At 34.2% G+C, this 18,324-nt stretch overlaps 1 protein-coding gene across 5 annotated transcripts in view; it reads right to left on the reverse strand.

Moving 5' to 3' along the window:
- The window catches only part of HACE1 (HECT domain and ankyrin repeat containing E3 ubiquitin protein ligase 1), a 107,890-nt gene that overhangs the window by 10,129 nt on the left and 79,437 nt on the right, over positions 1–18,324 (reverse strand). For all 5 annotated transcript variants that reach the window (XM_038554813.1, XM_038554816.1, XM_038554814.1 and 2 more), the window contains 5 exons: positions 15,763–15,912; positions 15,051–15,247; positions 9,148–9,279; positions 1,390–1,488; positions 1,041–1,111 (listed from right to left, as the gene is read on the reverse strand). In XM_038554813.1, the coding sequence (XP_038410741.1) occupies positions 1,041–1,111; positions 1,390–1,488; positions 9,148–9,279; positions 15,051–15,247; positions 15,763–15,912 (649 nt within the window). The remainder of the gene's footprint in view (positions 1–1,040; positions 1,112–1,389; positions 1,489–9,147; positions 9,280–15,050; positions 15,248–15,762; positions 15,913–18,324) is intronic.

Raw genomic sequence — 18,324 nt, forward strand, 5'->3', positions numbered from 1 at the left:
GGAACAAAGGAACTATGAGTCCCATAAAGAGAACAGCACAGATGAAACTGTAAGATACTAAGAACGAAAATTAGATTTTTTAAAAAATCTTTCAGAAAGTTAAAGGAGGTTAAAAATCATCTAGTTTTCTAAAGCTTTAATCAGCCTAAAAGTAGACTTCCAAAAAAGATTTTATTTATTTATTCATGAGAGACAGAGAGAGAGAGAGAGGCAGAGACACAGGCAGAGGGAGAAGCAAGCTCCATGCAGGGAGCTCGACATGGGACTCGATCCCGGGTATCCAGCAGTCGGTACTAAACCGCTGAGCCACCCAGGCTGCCCCAAAAGTAGACTTTCCAAAGACATGTGGTATCACAAATTATATTTTAGGTCATGCATCTTGAGACTTTAAAATCTGGCAAGAGAAACGCCTGGGTGGCTCAGTCAGTTAATCTTCTGACTCTTGGTTTTAACTCAGGTCATGATCTCAGGGTTATGGGATCAAGCCTCCTCACTCAGCAGAGAATCTGTTTGGGATTCTTTTCCTCTCCCTCCAGGCTTCCCCCCACCCATGCTTCTCTCTCAAATAAATAAATAAATAAATAAATAAATAATAAATAAATAAATAAATAAAGTCTTTAAAAAAATGGTAACAATTGGAGGAAAAACTGCTGAGTATGGATATTATATATGTCATGTGTGTGTATGTGTGTATTGTCCAGCAACCTAAAAATATTAAAAATTTGGCACTATCTCTGACTTACCTACACAATGAAAAGATTATCAAATTACAAAATACAGTATATATTGTATTTTGTATTGCTGATTGCATTGTACTGCTGATTGTCCTGATTGAAATAGTTTATTTTTTATACATTAAATATTTATTTAGCACTACCATATGTTTATCTTTAATGGCTAAATAAACCCTTAATAACCTAAAAAAATGGAAAAGGAGGTAGAAACTGACAATTCAAAGTAATAATGCATTTTGACTATTTAAGCCATTAAAACTGCAACACATTAATCTCCCTCCACATTAGCATAAAAATACTTCTTACCTGCCAGTAACAAACTGCAAGAGAAGAACTCTCTCCTCTGGAGTAATGCCTTCCACAACTTCCCAGAACCACTAACAACAACAAAAAAAACTTAACTCATATTTCAGTGCAATTGTAGACTTGTTAATACCCGAGAATATGTAATATTCATAAAGCATATTTTATTCTATGAAACTCATTTATCAAAAATGCTTTCATACAAAGTTTTCAGATGCAATATTCCCAGGAGAAAAGTTTAGGGAAAAATTTTACTTTGTTAATTAATGTAGGTTTTCATCCAATAGTGCTGAAAAGCTTATAAAATTAAGTAGCAAACTTAACTTCATTCTCAACTCTAGAGAGATTTTACCTGAATAACTGGATCTTCTCTTTCATAGCCACTTGTGTATTCTGTATTTCTTATCCAATCGCTCACATCAATTTCTGGCATGCCAGAAAGCAGTAGCTCCTTTGGGGAAGAGGTAAAGTACTTCATTAATCTTCACTGGGAAAAAAAAAATTACATTTAAATAGTACATTTGCCTTAATTAGAAACTAATCCCATGTAAAAATGATTTATTTTTGTGATAGTTTCTGCATGTCATCAATAACAAGTACTCCATGGGAGAGAACTCTTCATAATGATAATCTCAAATATTGCTGAGATGTGGCAATGCCTTCACATTGATAAAATTTCATTAAAACATATGAGACAAATACACAAACATATGCAACAAGTTTACATTTCCAATAATTTTATGAATTTGTTAAATTCTAAAGAGACCATAGGCTCAACATAAAAGTGACAACAAAGACCTGAGTAAGTCCTGGCTTAAGCAAAGGAAAAGATCATTGAAAAACTCTAATCACTAGGAAAAAGGAGCAATATAATAAAAACAGGTAATGTAATAAAAAGTGATTTAAAAAAAAAGAACATATTCAGGGCCTTGAAGAAATCTATTTTGGAATGATTTGGATCCTTTAAAGCCAACATTCTGCAGTGTAAGAAAAAAAAATGCATTTTCCTAATGACTTTTGGTAGTCACCTTTCTTTACATGAAAATATTAAATAAATAAAAACAAAATTAAGAATGTCAAAAAATATTTACCATATGTTTTCCAAGAGGAAAGAGAACATGGAAGGAGCTTGTCCAGATGTCTCAATGAGCCCTTACCTCACAGTTGGATGTGTTTACATGGTCAAATAAGAGAATGAATATACACCACACTCAACTAAGTACTAACAAGCCAGAACAGCTAAGTTTGTTGTCACAGACGTAGATACAATGTGTTTAACTACTACAACAACTACTCATAACATACACCTGACTAGTATAGAGGTGTGCTCTGAAGAAAATTAATGAAACCTAATAAGAAGTGAGATGTGACAGCTCTTGGGGGGTTTCTAAAATCTATTCAGAGTCTACAAGGTTCTCCCTTTTCCAACATATCTGAGTCTGGATTTTCTTCATAAAGTTCAAGCAAACAACATATTTTAAGTGATTACATGCAACAGCAGATATGAGAACCTAGTTGCCTTCTATTAACCAGATATTAAATAAACCTACAGAAATGTAAAACAATGTCACTCTTCCCACTATTTTTACCTTGATTCTAGAAACGGCAATTTTCAATTTTTTTTATTTTTTATTTTTTTAAATTTTTATTTATTTATGATAGTCACACACACAGAGAGAGAGAGAGAGAGGCAGAGACACAGGCAGAGGGAGAAGCAGGCTCCATGCACCGGGAACCCAACGTGGGATTCGATCCCGGGTCTCCAGGATCACGCCCTGGGCCAAAGGCAGGCGCTAAACCGCTTAGCCACCCAGGGATCCCAATTTTCAATTTTTAAATGTTACTTATGTAAATATATAATGGTTTGTTATTTTTATGTTAAGAAAATATTTAGCAGTTTTTTTAAGTTTCAAATACAGTAAATATCAGGTAATATAACCCACATAGATAAAAACTTTGTTGTAAGGGTATCCTAAAACCAAAAAGTTTGAGAATGGCTGGTCTAGGGTGTGTTCTGTTCCTTCTTTCCACAGTATTATAAAATACTTTTCCTAGATGGATATTCTGATTAGTCTCCATTTTAGCAATCTAAATACATTCTCCACCATTCTTTGCACTTTTCTGTACCCCAGGAGACCAATTCCTATAGACTGACTGGCTCTTCTTGCCCATCAGCTTTAGGCTGGGCTCCATCACTGGGAAACAGGCAGGCCTATTGAGGTGAGGATATTTTTTATTTCCACCTTGCGTCAGCACATCTTTGTAGTAACCATGTATCCTCAACCACGGCTACTACCAGGATGCCCCTCATTGGTGCGTCAGGCTCTCAGAGGGTCCTCGCAATACAATAGGAAGGCCCCTACTTTTATCCACAATTTCGCTTTCTGTGGTCTCAGTTACCACAGTCAACTGTGGTCCAGAAGCAGGTGATCCTCCTTCTAACATATTGTCAGAAAGTCAATAGTAGCCTAATGCTAAGTCATGATGCCTACATCATTCACCTCACTTCATCTCATCACATAGACATTTTATCTAACATCGTCACAAGAACTAAAGTACCACATAACAAGACATTTTGAGAGAGACCACATTCATGTAACTTTTAGTATAGTATATTGTTATATTATTGTTGTTATAAATATTATTAGTTATTATATTACTATTAGTTGTTAATCTCTTACTATGCCTAATTTATAAATTAAACCTTACCCTAAGTATGTATATTTAGGAAAAAACATAGTATATACAAGATTCGGTACTATCCGTGGTTCCAGGCATCCACTGGGGGTATTGGAACAGATTCCCTCTTGATAAGGTGGGACTAATGTAATTTCTCCACCTGTCTCTTCAATTCTAGGGATGATAAAGCTTTCCACTGTTGCTAGTCTCTGGATGTCTCCCCATACTCTTGTGATTCTTAACACCGTCACACTTCTGTAATAGCCCCTTTGTTAAGTTTCTATTTGAACAATCTGGGGAAATTCTGTTCCCCGGCAAGACCCTGATACAGATCTGCCAAAAGGGAGCAGGGATGAATTTTACACATTTCTTATAAGCCATGAGAGTTTAGTCCTCTTCCCTTCTAGACTGAATATAAGCTTTTAATAATATTAAGTATGCTTTCATTATTAATAATTATGAATCAAAATGACTGAGAATATATTCTCTCAGGAAAGTTGAAGCATTTCATTAATATATTATTATGACTTTTGTGAAGAGGATGAAAGATCTTTATTATCCCACTTAACACCTGGGCAAAAAAAGTTATTACAGTGATTAAAAACAAGTAGATGAAATGGAAATTCCACAATAAAAAGAACATACAGCAAGAAGATTTCAAGTCTAATCAATAATTTAGTTTTAAAAAATATGACAAAATAAATGAATTTGTCTACTGGAAATGGGTATAACATATATATCCTATATGAATGGCCAGAGATGGAGTCATGCAAATGTTCATAGCCAATAGCTTACCTAGAATTCATATGGCTCAATGTGTTAATATTCAGGTACCACATATTTACTGTAGATGTCTATGCCAACTTTTTAAAAGGTTTCCTATCCCAGTCTAGCATAGCCCTTTCCTAGGAAAGACATAAAGTCATCCAGGTCCCATTTATAACTCATGCTTTTGAAAGACAGTTTGATATATTGATGAAGACAGAGTGGACTCTAGGTCACAGATCATGGGTTCCCAGTGTGGCGCTAACACATACTGTATGAATAGAAGGAAGTTCTGTACCTTCTTTGGATTGGTTTTCCTCATCTATAAATTGGGAATAATAATACTTATGTCAGAGGTCTGTTGTGGAAATTTTATTTTTTTTTATTTTTTTATTTTTAATTTTTTTTTGTTGTGGAAATTTTAAAAGTGAATACATATGAAGTGCCTGGCAAATACTACGTTTTTATTTATTTATTTTTATTAATTTTATTTTTTAAAAGATTTTATTTATTCATGAGAGATACAGAGAGAGAGAGAGGCAGAGACACAGGCAAAGGGAGAAGCAGGCTCCATGCAGGGAGCCCAATGTGGGACTCGATTCTGGGACTCCAGGATCACATCCCAGGCCGAAGGCAGGCACTAAACCGCTGAGCCACTCGGGCTGCCCAAATTCTATGTTTTTTTGTTTTTCTTTTTTGACACTGTATATAAAAGGTCCTTTTATTTTTTATTTTTTAAATTTTTTTTATAATAAATTTATTTTTTATTGGTGTTCAACTTACCAACATACAGTGCTCATCCCGTCAAGTGCCCCCCTCAGTGCCCGTCACCCATTCACCCCCACCCCCCGCCCTCCTCCCCTTCCACTACCCCTAGTTCGTTTCCCAGAGTTAGGAGTCTTAAAGCAGTTCTTTTTTTTTTTTTTTTTTAATTTTTATTTATTTATTTATGATAGTCACAGAGAGAGAGAGGCAGAGACACAGGCAGAGGGAGAAGCAGGCTCCATGCACCGGGAGCCCGACGTGGGATTCGATCCCGGGTCTCCAGGATCGCGCCCTGGGCCAAAGGCAGGCGCCATACCGCTGCACCACCCAGGGATCCCTCCCAGAGTTAGGAGTCTTTATGTTCTGTCTCCCTTTCTGATATTTCCCACACATTTCTTCTCCCTTCCCTTATATTCCCTTTCACTATTATTTATATTCCCCAAAGAATGAGAGAATACAATGAGAACATACAATGTTTGTCCTTCTCCGATTGACACTTCACTCAGCATAATACCCTCCAGTTCCATCCTATGTTTTTAATAATAATTTTCATCACTGCATAAATCAGGATCATGCTGACAACACTGCTCTTCCCAAATAATCCCTCCATCTGAAATCAGCTCAACATAGTAAAGCCAGAGTCTAAGACAGATGAAGAATCCTGACTTTACTTCTAATATAAAATCACAATTGAAAACTTAACAATAGCAGACCTACATATGAAAGATAAAGGAATAAAGCTTTTAGAAGAAAATACGGGAAAACAACTTCATGACCTTGGAATAAGAAACAGGTTCTTAAACATAAAAAAAGAAGAAAAAAAAGCTCCATCCATTAAAAAAAAAAAAGAAAAAGCAAGCGATAAATGTTGAACTGTGTTAAAACTAAAAACTTCTATTCACTAAAAGACACCAGCGTACAAGATATTCACAATATAGATAACAAAGACTCCTATAAAGAATCTTATAAATCAGTAACAAAAAACCAGAAAACCATAGAAGAATGTACAAGTTACTTGAGCAAACACTTTAAAAAAAAAAAAAAAAAAAAAGAATACCGATGGCCAATGAACACATAAATGCACTCAAACTCATTGGTCACTGGGACATGAACCACAAAAATGGTAAAAGTGAAAAAGACAGAAAGTATCAAGTGTTACTGAAGATATGGAATACCCAGAACTCTCATACTTATTGGTGGGAATGTAACCTGACACATCACTTGAGCTATTTGCAAATATCTACTATAATAGAATAAATGCACACCTTATGTCCCAGTAATTCCACTTCAAGAATGTATACATATATCCTCCTACAGGCATGTACTAGAGTGTTTGAAATAGTAGTATTTCAAATAACTCAAAGCTGAAAAATACCCGCCAAATGTTCAATCAAGAGTAGAATAGACTTCTCCACACACACACACACACAAATGAAATACTAGAATGCAATAAAAATGAACAAATTACAACTTCATGCAACAATACGCACAGTTTTCACAAAAGGTTGAACTAAAGAAGTCAGATATGTTCTAGGTTATTATTCCATTTACATTAAGTTAAAAAACCAGAAACCTAATCTAAGATATTTTTAGAAGTCAGAATGGGGCACCGAGGTGGCTCAGTTGGTTAAGCATTAGACTCGGATCAGGTCATGATCTCAGGGTCCTGAGATGGTGCCCCACACTGGGCTCAGTGCTCAGCAGGGAGTCAGCTGGAGATTCTTTCTCTCCCTCTGCCTCCACCCCTCTCCCTACTCATGCTCTCTCTAAAATATAAACAAAATCTTTAAAAAACAAATATAAGACTGATGAATCACTGAACTCTACCTCTGAAACTAACAATACACCATATGTTAATTAATTGAATTTAAATAAATTTAAAAATAATAATGTTGATGGGAAAAAAAGGTCAGAAGAGTGGTTCCCCAAGAAGAGGGATAGTGATGAGGAGGACAGGATTGGACATCTGGGGTGCTAGGATTTTTGTTTCTTGATCTGGGTGATTTTATGGTTGTATTCAGTTTGTAAAAATTCATCAAACTTTTCTGATGCGTATACTTTTCTCTACATACACTGTAAATCAATAATAAGTTTCGTAAAATTTAGAAGTATCAGTAAATTAGGAGGCAAAGTTTTCGTCAATTATTTACTTTGTTGCTATTTGTTTTATATACACAGGTCCAGAAAATAATGTAAAATTCTGTTCTGAACTTTACAAGGCGAATTTAGTAAGTACAGTACAGAAAAAGTCATTTCAGTCATGTTTAATAATAGTTCCTAAATATTCCTCCATTTCTAAGTGCTAAAAGTAACTTATTGCTATGCAAAAACTAGACCAGTCTATATACTAAACAAAACCATTAATCTTAAACCTAAAAATGCAAACAAAAAAAACCCCTCAAAACTGACATTTAATGAAACTAAGTCACAATGGGCTTCAAAATTAACTAGTAAATTCCATTCACTACTATACTAAGATATACTATGAGTGATAAACTAAAAATACTGGCACATATGTAAAATTAAAAGGTATAAATCAATGTACTTATTCATACAGTAAAGTGAAAGGCATAGGGTAAAACTACTTTATGGGAATAATAAAAAACAAAGGATACTTTTCCATTGCTCTAAAATTTACTATTCCAAATTATAATTTTTAAATAAAAAATAGCTATATTCTATTTAAAATACTACATTTTAGTAAGGAGTTAGACAACTCAAAGAGTTTGAAAATAATTTATTATCAATAATGAGAGAAAAAGGATATGAGGGAAAATACAAACATAAATCATATAAAATTAGAAATCCTGTTAGGTCACAGTAAAAAGCAAGCAAATTAAAAGAGCAATACAAACATTTATTAGAAACTGGAGGCTGGCAAAGAGAGGACTCCATATAGATTTAAAATGGAAAATGATAAAATGATATATATGGTAAAATAAGAAGCCAGAGAAATTAAACAAATACAATAAAAACTAATTCTTCTATTCAGAATGATAAGAAGTTATTATTTTATACCTCATATGATCTAATAAAAAAATTCCTACGAGTTCATTTTTGCTTGAACTCTGACCCCATGAAGTCAAAATCCATGTGTAACATCTGAAGTCCCCTAAAACTTAACTGTTAATAGCCTGCTGTTGACCAGAGGCCTTACTGATAACATAAACAATAAATATATATTTTGTTATTTGTATTACATTTCATATTCTTAGAATAAGGAAACTAGAAAAAAGAAAATAGTATTAAGAAAATCAAAGGAAGGGGCATCTGGGAGCCTTAGTCTGTTGAGTGTCCGACTCTTCATTTGGCTTAGGTCATGATCTCAAGATTGTGAGATGGAACCTCACACATGTTCGGTGCCAAGTCTGTAAGATTCTTTCCCCTCCTCCTTCTCCCTCCCACTCTGCTCCTTCCCAACTCATGCATTCTCTTTCTCTCTCTCTCAATGAAATAAAATCTTTAAAAAGTAAAGAAAATCAAAAGGAAGAAAAAGAAGCTATAGCATTATACTGTAAAACATCCACATTTAAGTTTGAATCCACACAGTTCAAACATACATGTGCTGTTCAAGGTTGTTCAAGGGTGAACTGTAATATGAATATTGCTTTTGAGAAGACTGACCTTCAATATCTCCCATGTAAAATACTTTCATATGTGTTTCATCTTTGTTTATCACCACCTCACCCCACTTCACACTAAGGAATTGTTACTCTGGTTATTAAGCTTAAGAGAACCACATTCACAAATCTTGTAACAAGTCTCTAAACATAAACATTAGACTATAATGTCTTATCACATATGATTTCATTCATAGTAGTACTCCAAAATTATTTGTAAATTACAGAAACTGGAGTCTTGTGTTGTTTTGCAACCACAGAGAACTGATGTTTTTCCTTACCAATTCATATTCATCAAAAAGTTGTATGAGGGAAGGTGGAATGAACATATGAAAGCCCTGTAAAAAAGCATTGATCTGAGGTTGAATGGCTCTTGTCATTCGAAGTTCAGTAACAAGCTGGACATACTCCGCCTATTAAGAAAAAAAAAAAAAGTGAGGATTTTTTTTTCAATTTCACATACATAAAGATACTGTTGATACAATCATTTCTCATTGAAGAGGTGAAGGTTTGGAATTAATTTGGTACCATTATTCATAAACCACAGTAAACCCATAATCTACCAATAGCTACACTACTTAGGCCAAAATCCTAGGAATCAATCACCCATGATTTTTCTCATATGCTGTATCAGTGAGTGCTATCAGAACTACCTCCAAAAAACATTCTCAATCTCACCACTTCCACTTCTAGCACCTTGGTCCAAGCCATCATCTTCACCTGGATTACTATAACATGTGGTATCTCTGTTTCCATTTTTCCCTCTATACAGCTTCTTCCATAACACCAAGTGATTTTTAAAAATATATAAGTAATGTTTTATATATAATTCAGATCACATTACTCCTCAAAACACTACGAGGGGCACCTGGGTGGCTCAGTCGGTTCAGTCACCTCTCTTCCTCCCTAAAACAAACAAAAACCCTATAGTGACTTGAGTAAAATTCAAATCACATTCCTAGCCTATCAGGCCGTAAATGATCCAACCTCTGCTTTGCTCTCTCATCTCATTTCTTTTCATTCTCCCCCTGGTTCATTCTCTCTACTCCCCAAACATAAGCTTGTTCAGACCTCAGTGTCTATACTTCCTGGTGCCTCTGACTGAAATATCTCATTAGAATATAATCTTTCTGCAGGCAGGGGCTCTGTTTTGTTTACCAGTATATATTCCCAGATCCTAAAAAAGTGGCTGTCACTTTGTAAATGTTCAACAAATATCTGAGGGAATGCACACATTCAACAAGTGCATGTAATATATACTCAGAACTTGATAACATGGGTGGTTTAACCATAGTCGATTTGATTCTGAATTAAGGTAAATTATTTTTACACATTTTAAAATACATCCCCCCAAAAACAAACAAACAAAAAATACAGCATTCCTGAAAACAGTGTCACTTAAAATTTAACTGGAAATAAAGAATGTATTTTGGCTCAGACAAGGATCAATTACCATACCTATCAGTCAACTCTATCAATTGTTATAACTTTATAATTATATCTAAGTGAAACTTTGTGACTTAAAAGCAAATATACCATACATAGTTCTCACTTCCCAGGTATGAATGTTCTAAAGAGAGTAAAGAAAGCCTGTTTTAGGTTCCTTCTTTTATTTATTTGGCACTAATCTGATGCTCTGTCCAACCCCACTCCCCAAACATACTCCAGGGGGGAAAGGAAAACCACAACCACTGAGCTAGCAAATTATATATAACCGCTGGCTGTGGATTCTCCATACATGTCAAAGCTACAGAAGTGTCATGGTAGATTCTCCACAGTTCTCCCCAAGCCCCATGTGGCCCCTGGTGCAATCTAGCACAGGAAAAGCTGTCATCTCTGCTATTCAGTCTACTCCCACTCCCAAATCCCATGCCCTACCATCCAAAAGCTTTTCTTTACTGCATAGGAATTAATCAGTTACTACATTTAGGTCGTTACTAGAGAGAGGGAGACAAAATTGTGTGCCAATCAAACAGAAACATAAACTAGATTTTTCAGGTCCCATCCAGGAAATAATATATATAGCACTGTTCAAATTATAACGAGCAGTGATTTCAACATTAGCACATCATTACCTTTTAGTTTATGTCTGCTCTAACTAAACTGACTACACTACTACAATTTTTCTGCTCCATTCATTCATTAATGTTTAAGGCGCTGGTCAGACCCCCTTTTCCCTTAACAAGAGTAGCTTTTTTCCAGAAGGTTTTGTTCTTAGAATCTTATGGTGCTATTCAATAATTATTGTTTAAGACCTTAAATCATGAAGCATAAAAGTAAAAGATTTGTGGGGTGCCTGTGTGGCTCAGTCAGTTAAGTGTCTGACTCTTGACTTTGGCTCAGGTCATGATATCAGGGTGTGAGATGGAGCTTCATGGCTGGCTCCACATTGGGCATAAAGACTGCTTAAGATTCTCTCTCCTTCTGCCTCTGCCCTCCCTCTCCCCTCCCCTAACCCCACACATGTGCACAAGCACTTTCTCTCTCAAAAAGAAAAGATTTGTGAATTGCTCAAGATACTTTACCTATTTTAATTTGCCACCGCATTTCGTATTTATCAGTACACATTCTGTTTTCAATAAATTAATTGCTATTATTTCCTCACACATTCTTTTTTCAAAAATTAATTTCCACGAGTATACTAATCATTCCTTACATGTTTCCTTCTATTCTAATATAAAATATTATTCTAATATTCTAAATATTTTCAACATTTATTTCTGTAACTCTGACTCATAGTTATTGCATATCAATTTGTGGAAATGAGCACCTTCAAATACTAGTTTCCATGTTATATTAATTTAAATGTGGATGAATCTTGGTCTAAATTATTTCTCAGAAAAATAATTAAATCCTAACCATCACAAATCCTACTGAGATATTTAGTAAAATAAAGTTTTCCATAAAGCTGAAAGATAACTGTGTTTAACAGAAGAAAATACAAATCCAACTGTTTTCCTCCTTCCTTAAACATTACACATCCTCAAATGGAACATAAATTAACACTTTCTTGATGATACAATATTACTATGAACATCCACTATTATTACACACTAACAGCATGACAATTCATACTGTGCAGAAATATGCTGGCTACATTCCCACTACCTATGAATACAAGTGACTCACCTCCCCACACTTTATGCTCCTGCATAACTACATCAAATATCTTACATGCTTCAATAAGGAAACAGATGACAATCAGTTCACAAAGGAAACAGATGACAATCAGTTCACATAGAGTTGCACAATTAAACCTAAACTATCATTTTCTTTCAAGTTATTATAAGAGATTGATATAACTTGGGGATAGGGGATCTTTTTTTATCCCTAACAGATGGCATATCCTGGAGTCATATTTGCTCCCACCTGAGATATATGGTCTATTCTTTGAAGGCATAAAATAATACCAGATGCCAAAGAATTAAATTGAAGAATTAATCATATTAAAGAATCTTAATACTTTTACTAGTGAAGTATATTAATACATAGAAAGCTTTCAATTGGAAAGCCTCAGCGTGGAAACAACAGCAACAAAAAAGAGCCTTAGCAACTTTTTTCTGGCTTAACTCTGACTCTGGTAACTGATATAAAATAGATAAGCAAAAAAGAAACTGTTAAGCGAAAAACATAACACTGAGATTAGGAAGACTGAACTTGTGGACATTATGTTCCAGTAAAATTATATGTCCATATTTATAGAAACATTATTTTTAATAGTCTCCTAGTCTTCTGCATATGTGGAATAAATAATAATCAATTCTCAGAAATATTCCTTAAAATTTTAACTTCTTTTCAGGCTTTGAACCTAAATTATGTCTTCTTCTGAGGAATGGCAGTGATGTTGAAAATAAAGTCTTTTTTTTTTTTTTACATTTTATTTATTTATTTGACAGAGAGAGAGCATGCAGGCAGGGGGAGCAGCAGGCAGAGGGAGAAGGAGAAGGCAGGCTCTCAGCTGAGCAGAAAGCCTGATGCGAGGCTCAATTCCAGGGCCCTGAGATCATGACCTAAGCCGAAGGCAGACACTTAATGAACTGAGCCACCCAAGTGCCCTGAAAATAAACACATTTTTAAGCTGTTTTTTTCCCTGAAAATCTTGTTTTTTGAAAGACAGCTAAATAAACCATATTTACTTAAATAAGTTAACTTTTACTAGTGAAAACAAGATGTTCTTTTTTTCCCTCCTCTAAGCAGAGGAAAAAATTGGGCCACATTTGTAGAACAGTTTGGAATAGTTATTTTTTTAATAATTAACAGTTTAAATGGCATTACTGTTGGCATAATTCAATTCACTGTTTGAATATATATCCTTTAGTGATAAAAGCTTCTTTCTTGAGTTTATCCACTTATTACTGCTCTAGTATGTAAGAGTTCTCATTGAAAATTTCTCTACTGAGAATTCCAAAGGATAACCAGATTTCTTTTGTAGAAATAAGCAGATATGTCAAAAAAGGCAAGAAATTATCTCATTTTCTCCATCCCCCCTGCCATTGTCCTATGAAATCCTCATGCATCCCCACATCAATACCAAAACCACCTATCAGTTGCCCTGACTCCAGTACTGCCCCACTTCAACTCATTCTTCACACTCCAAGCATAGTTTGTTTTTGTGTGTTTTTAAGAAACAGAATCCATTGATGAAACTTGCCTCTATAATGTCTGCAATCATCCCTATAGTCTTCAGAATAATTTTCAAATTCTTAATTGTGGCCCCTGACTTTCAGAATTTGGCCCCTGACTACTCCCCTCATCTTTTACCACTCATTTATTTTGCAATCCAAGCTAAGATCTACAACTCTTAAATACCTGTGGTTCCCTGAACACATCATGCTCTGTCATCCTTAACTTCCTATAAGCCCAGAACATTTCTGTTTTCCCCCCTTACTCCTATTTGGCCATTTAATGCTTCTCCTCTATAATTCAACTCCCATGCCATCTCCTCTATTCCCTGAAATCCTGTCTTATCCCACCCCTATTTCTTTCTCTCCCAGGCAGAATGAACTTCATGATTCACTGTAAAAATGTTATTAGCACTTAAAACTCATGTAGCTTACTCTTCAGTTCTAGGAGATAGAACTGAAGTTGTAAGAAAACCTGTCACTTCTAACTCAAATTTTATGGTTCCATGATTCTAGCTTTTGGTCAAGAATAAAAAAAGAAAGTGAAAAGTAAAAGCAAAACTTTTAAAGAAAGAAGAAAATATTATTTAAATGTAAATTGTTCAGTTTCTGGTAATTCAGCCATTTTCAAAACTGACACCAGAGTTTAGTTTTATTATTTTTTAAGATTTTTAAACAAATTGACAGATACAAAATTAAATTTAAAAGAGCATTATGTTTCAAATGTGGAACTGATATACATTCTTCTGCCTACAACATTTGTATTTATTTAATGTACTCCTTTTTAAACAAAGGTATTTTCATCTATTCGGATGAAAATTTTCCCTGTATAATTCCCAAAGCCTTTCCATAAAATTTAGGAATAAATGACTCCCCCATGTGGAGATCAGCTTACACAGATTTTCTCGTTCTAACAAGTTTGGCAACTCATTTAAGCTTCAATATGCTTACAGATTTTGAAGTTGAGCTCCAAATGGGACATTATAACTTTATACCTATAGAGTCAAGGAAGTAAAAAGCTAGGCCTAAAGTAACAAAAAAGTTCAGGAAAGAAACAGATGTTAAAAAATAACAAAATCTCTAAAAAACATGGTTTGAAATTTTTATTTGTAAATTGAATATGTTAACAATCTTAAAGCAAGCAATCAATTTAAGATGCAGGTATTTTTCTAAAGATTTTTTATTTAAAAAATTAATCAGGTTGCTTATTGAGTAAGCATTAAATGTTTAAACATCAAGAATGTGATGATCTTGATGTAAACTTCTATCTCTAATCAATTTTTTCAAAAAAGAGATGCCCAATTTACATATCCACTGAATTGTGCTCTAAGGCTGTTTCAGGAACTGCCTAAGCTATCTAACACAATAGTAAAATGATCCTTCCTAACTCAAAGTTTGATATTTGATGATTTAGTTAATTTAAATATTTTATCTATTATAAAATGTTATGAAACTCTTTTAACAGCAAAGTTTTTCTAGCTAGTGTCAGTAGGCTAGAGTAATCAGCAAACTATCAGGGCCAAGTTACAAACAATGGCTAAGATAAATATTTGAATACTCACTTTGTTATTTTGTGTCACAAGAATACTTCCACCCCCAGGTTTCAAAGGCACCTCTTCCATTGCTCCAAACACATCAGTTTCAACAGAAAAGGTTAGTTCTAGACCCAGATCACTAATGTCATTATCTAAAATCCACTGCAAATTTTTGGCATATTCTGGATCAATGGATGCCACATCTTGGTAATTTACAGGGATACCTAAAAATGCAAACATAGAGCAGTTAGAGTCTAAATGCTTCTGCCTTTCCTTGTTTAATGGTAAAATACTGCCCTCTACAGATATTCCATAAAACTGCAAAATATAATCCAATTCACAGCATGATTTAAAATGGAGGCTAATTACTGGATTTGGAAGTCTGTTAACTTTAAGTTTGTGGGTTTTTCCACATTTTTATAATATAATCTTTCTTTGAAATCACTACACAGGAAAATTATCAGATCCTTCAAAAAGTGCCAATTCTCTTAAGTGTATTCATACTAAAATGCATCCTCAGCATAAACATATATACACTAAAATGATCAACAATTTTTTCAGCAAAAAAAGATTTTTTTACTCCCCCAGGCTCCCAAATGCCTTACATATACAGATAGCTTCCAAGTGAAATAAAAATTACCTCATCCAAAACACCACCACTTATCTACTTAATTTTTCCTTAAGATTCTAAGAAAAACATTTTAAATAAATGCCTATGGAAATAACAGTAGAGCCATACCAAGAATGTGCTTATAGAACGATCTTGTGAAGTAAATGTTGACCAGCTGCCTGTGGTTCAAAGCTAATCCCAAGATCTGTCCAGCAAACCGGAAATAGTTCAAGTGATCAGGATTTACATAGGAATTACTATTAGGCTGAAAAGTTGTTCCTATTAAAATAAATATGAAATAAATATGAAATAATTTATTCCAAGTGATCAGGATTTACATAGGAATTGCTATTAGGCTGAAAAGTTGTTCCTATTAAAATAAATATGAAATAAATATGAAATAATTTATTTCTAGGAATCCAGATGTAGAAGAAAGATCATTTTCAGTGCTGATAAATCAGTTCATATACAACTTCAGTAAAACCAGGGTTACATTATGTATAAACTTCCACCAGAATGTTCTTTGTGGAATATATGACAATGGAATTGTCAGAAGATAATCATTAATTCACACATACTTATCAGAGTAAATCTTTGCAGAGAAAATTTTAGAATACTTTTAACTGAAAGTAGTTGGAAGATGTGTCAGAGAGATCCTGGAAATAATATACTAAAAGATAACATACCTAACACATTTTCCTCAGCAGTATAGAAATACTAGGCTGTGAATTAGGGCAGGCATAGTTTCATTCATCTATACACACCCAGTGCAGTAGACTTTCACACTTTTTGCTCCTTATGGAATAGAGCACTAAAAAAGAATAACTAAAAATTGTAAACTACAACTGTTCTTAAGTGATGAACTCAATGCCTTTTACCAATCACCTAAATCCACAAGTCAACTGATTATTCCTCGCAACAAATAATCAACTTTTTTTTTTTTTAAAGATTTTACTTATTTGAGAGAGGGTGAGAGAGCATGGGCAAGTCGGGGGAGGACAGAGGGAAAGGGAAAGAGAAAATCTCTAGCAGACTCTCCAGTGAGCCCAGAGGCCGACTTGGGCTTGATCTCACAACCCTGAGATCATGACCCTGAGCCGAAACTGAGAGTTGGACACTTGAGCAACTGAGCCACCCACTGGCAAAGGCAAGAGTTACCAATTACTGTCAAAACCTAGTATGATTCCACTTATATGGAAAAAGGTCTGGAAATAGATAGTGGTGATGGTTACACAACACTGCCAACATACTTAATGCTAGTGAATTTAAAATAGTAGATTTTATGTTCTATATTTTATGATGATGCAAACTAAAGTCTAAAAACAATCTAGTGCAGTGGAAAATCTAATACCAAGACCTCAACTTTAAAGAACTCTTTTTGTATTTTTCTGTAATGATCAGTAACTGTGAACACAACTCTCATACATTCAACAAATATTTATTGAGCTTTTGCTATTTACTACTGTTCTAGGCACTTAGACCCAACAAAAGAATAACTGCTTAATCTAATGAAATAGTATCCAAAAATAACATAAAATAAAGGAAAAGTGGAAAGTTTTGGAAAGTGAGATGTTTGGTCATTTGGTATATTATTTTGACAATAATTACTTTGTGCGTTGCTGATCTTTGACTTTTCACTACTGGCACAAGAACTACATTGCTGAGATCAGTTTACTTAGATCGAAGGTAAAAACTTAGAAGCTTAAGGTTGATTGACTTAAAAGGGCCACATGAAGCTAGTCATTCACTGTCAAGCACCTTTTAAGAATCATTCCCAGTCATGCGAAAGACTGGGTATGAAAAGTCAAAGAAAAGTTTTGTTAGATGAAAAAAAGACTTCAAGGACAAACATAACTATAATGCCAAAAATATAGTAATATAAGAATAGTCACAAATATTTTTGAATGCTAAGGGTATTAAAAATAGTGAATGCTAAGGCTATCGATGAATCGATCAGCAAAGATCTTTGATAACTCAACCTTGTCCCCTAGGTCTGTGATTCCTTTGCTAAGTACTTTCTTGGAAATCTATGTTATTAAAAAGAACAGATAAGGAGAAGGAGAAATGAAAAAAAATAAAGAAGGAAACAAATGGGGGAAAAATCTATTTTTTTCCTGCAGTAATAGTTTAAAACTATTCAGGAAAGAAGTAATAGGTTTTTAACTTGAAAACCACTTAAAGCAGAACACAAAGTTTGGGTTCTGTTTTAAGTTCAAAATAAATGTAACTATGACACAGCTATTTTCATTACCTCAGAAAAATCCCAGTGAACAAGAAAATATCATTTTCCATACAATAATAGCCTTTAATAATTATTTCTGCTTTTTATGTGTCAGGCACTAGACTAAGCACTTTTTACATAACAGCTAATTGATTTGTCTCTCACCACATTACAAAACATTCATTATCACCATTTTCAAATGGAAAAAATTGAGATCCTGAAAGGTTACATTTACTGGCCCAAGATAACAAGAGGAGCAGAGCAGGACTCACACCCAGGGACAAAGGCTGAGATGCTACAGTAAGCATCTTAATTTAATTAGAAAGCAAGTTTTAAAGAAATTATTATAGACATGAGGACTATCCAAACATTTCCCACATTCTGGAATTTTTAATTGAAAATTGTAATGTAAGTCCCTTCATGTCAACTAAACTTAAGAACAAGGAACCATTTCACTGAGATTTTAATTT

This window comes from Canis lupus, chromosome 12, assembly GCF_011100685.1.
Source record: "Canis lupus familiaris isolate Mischka breed German Shepherd chromosome 12, alternate assembly UU_Cfam_GSD_1.0, whole genome shotgun sequence".
NCBI lineage: Eukaryota > Metazoa > Chordata > Mammalia > Carnivora > Canidae > Canis > Canis lupus.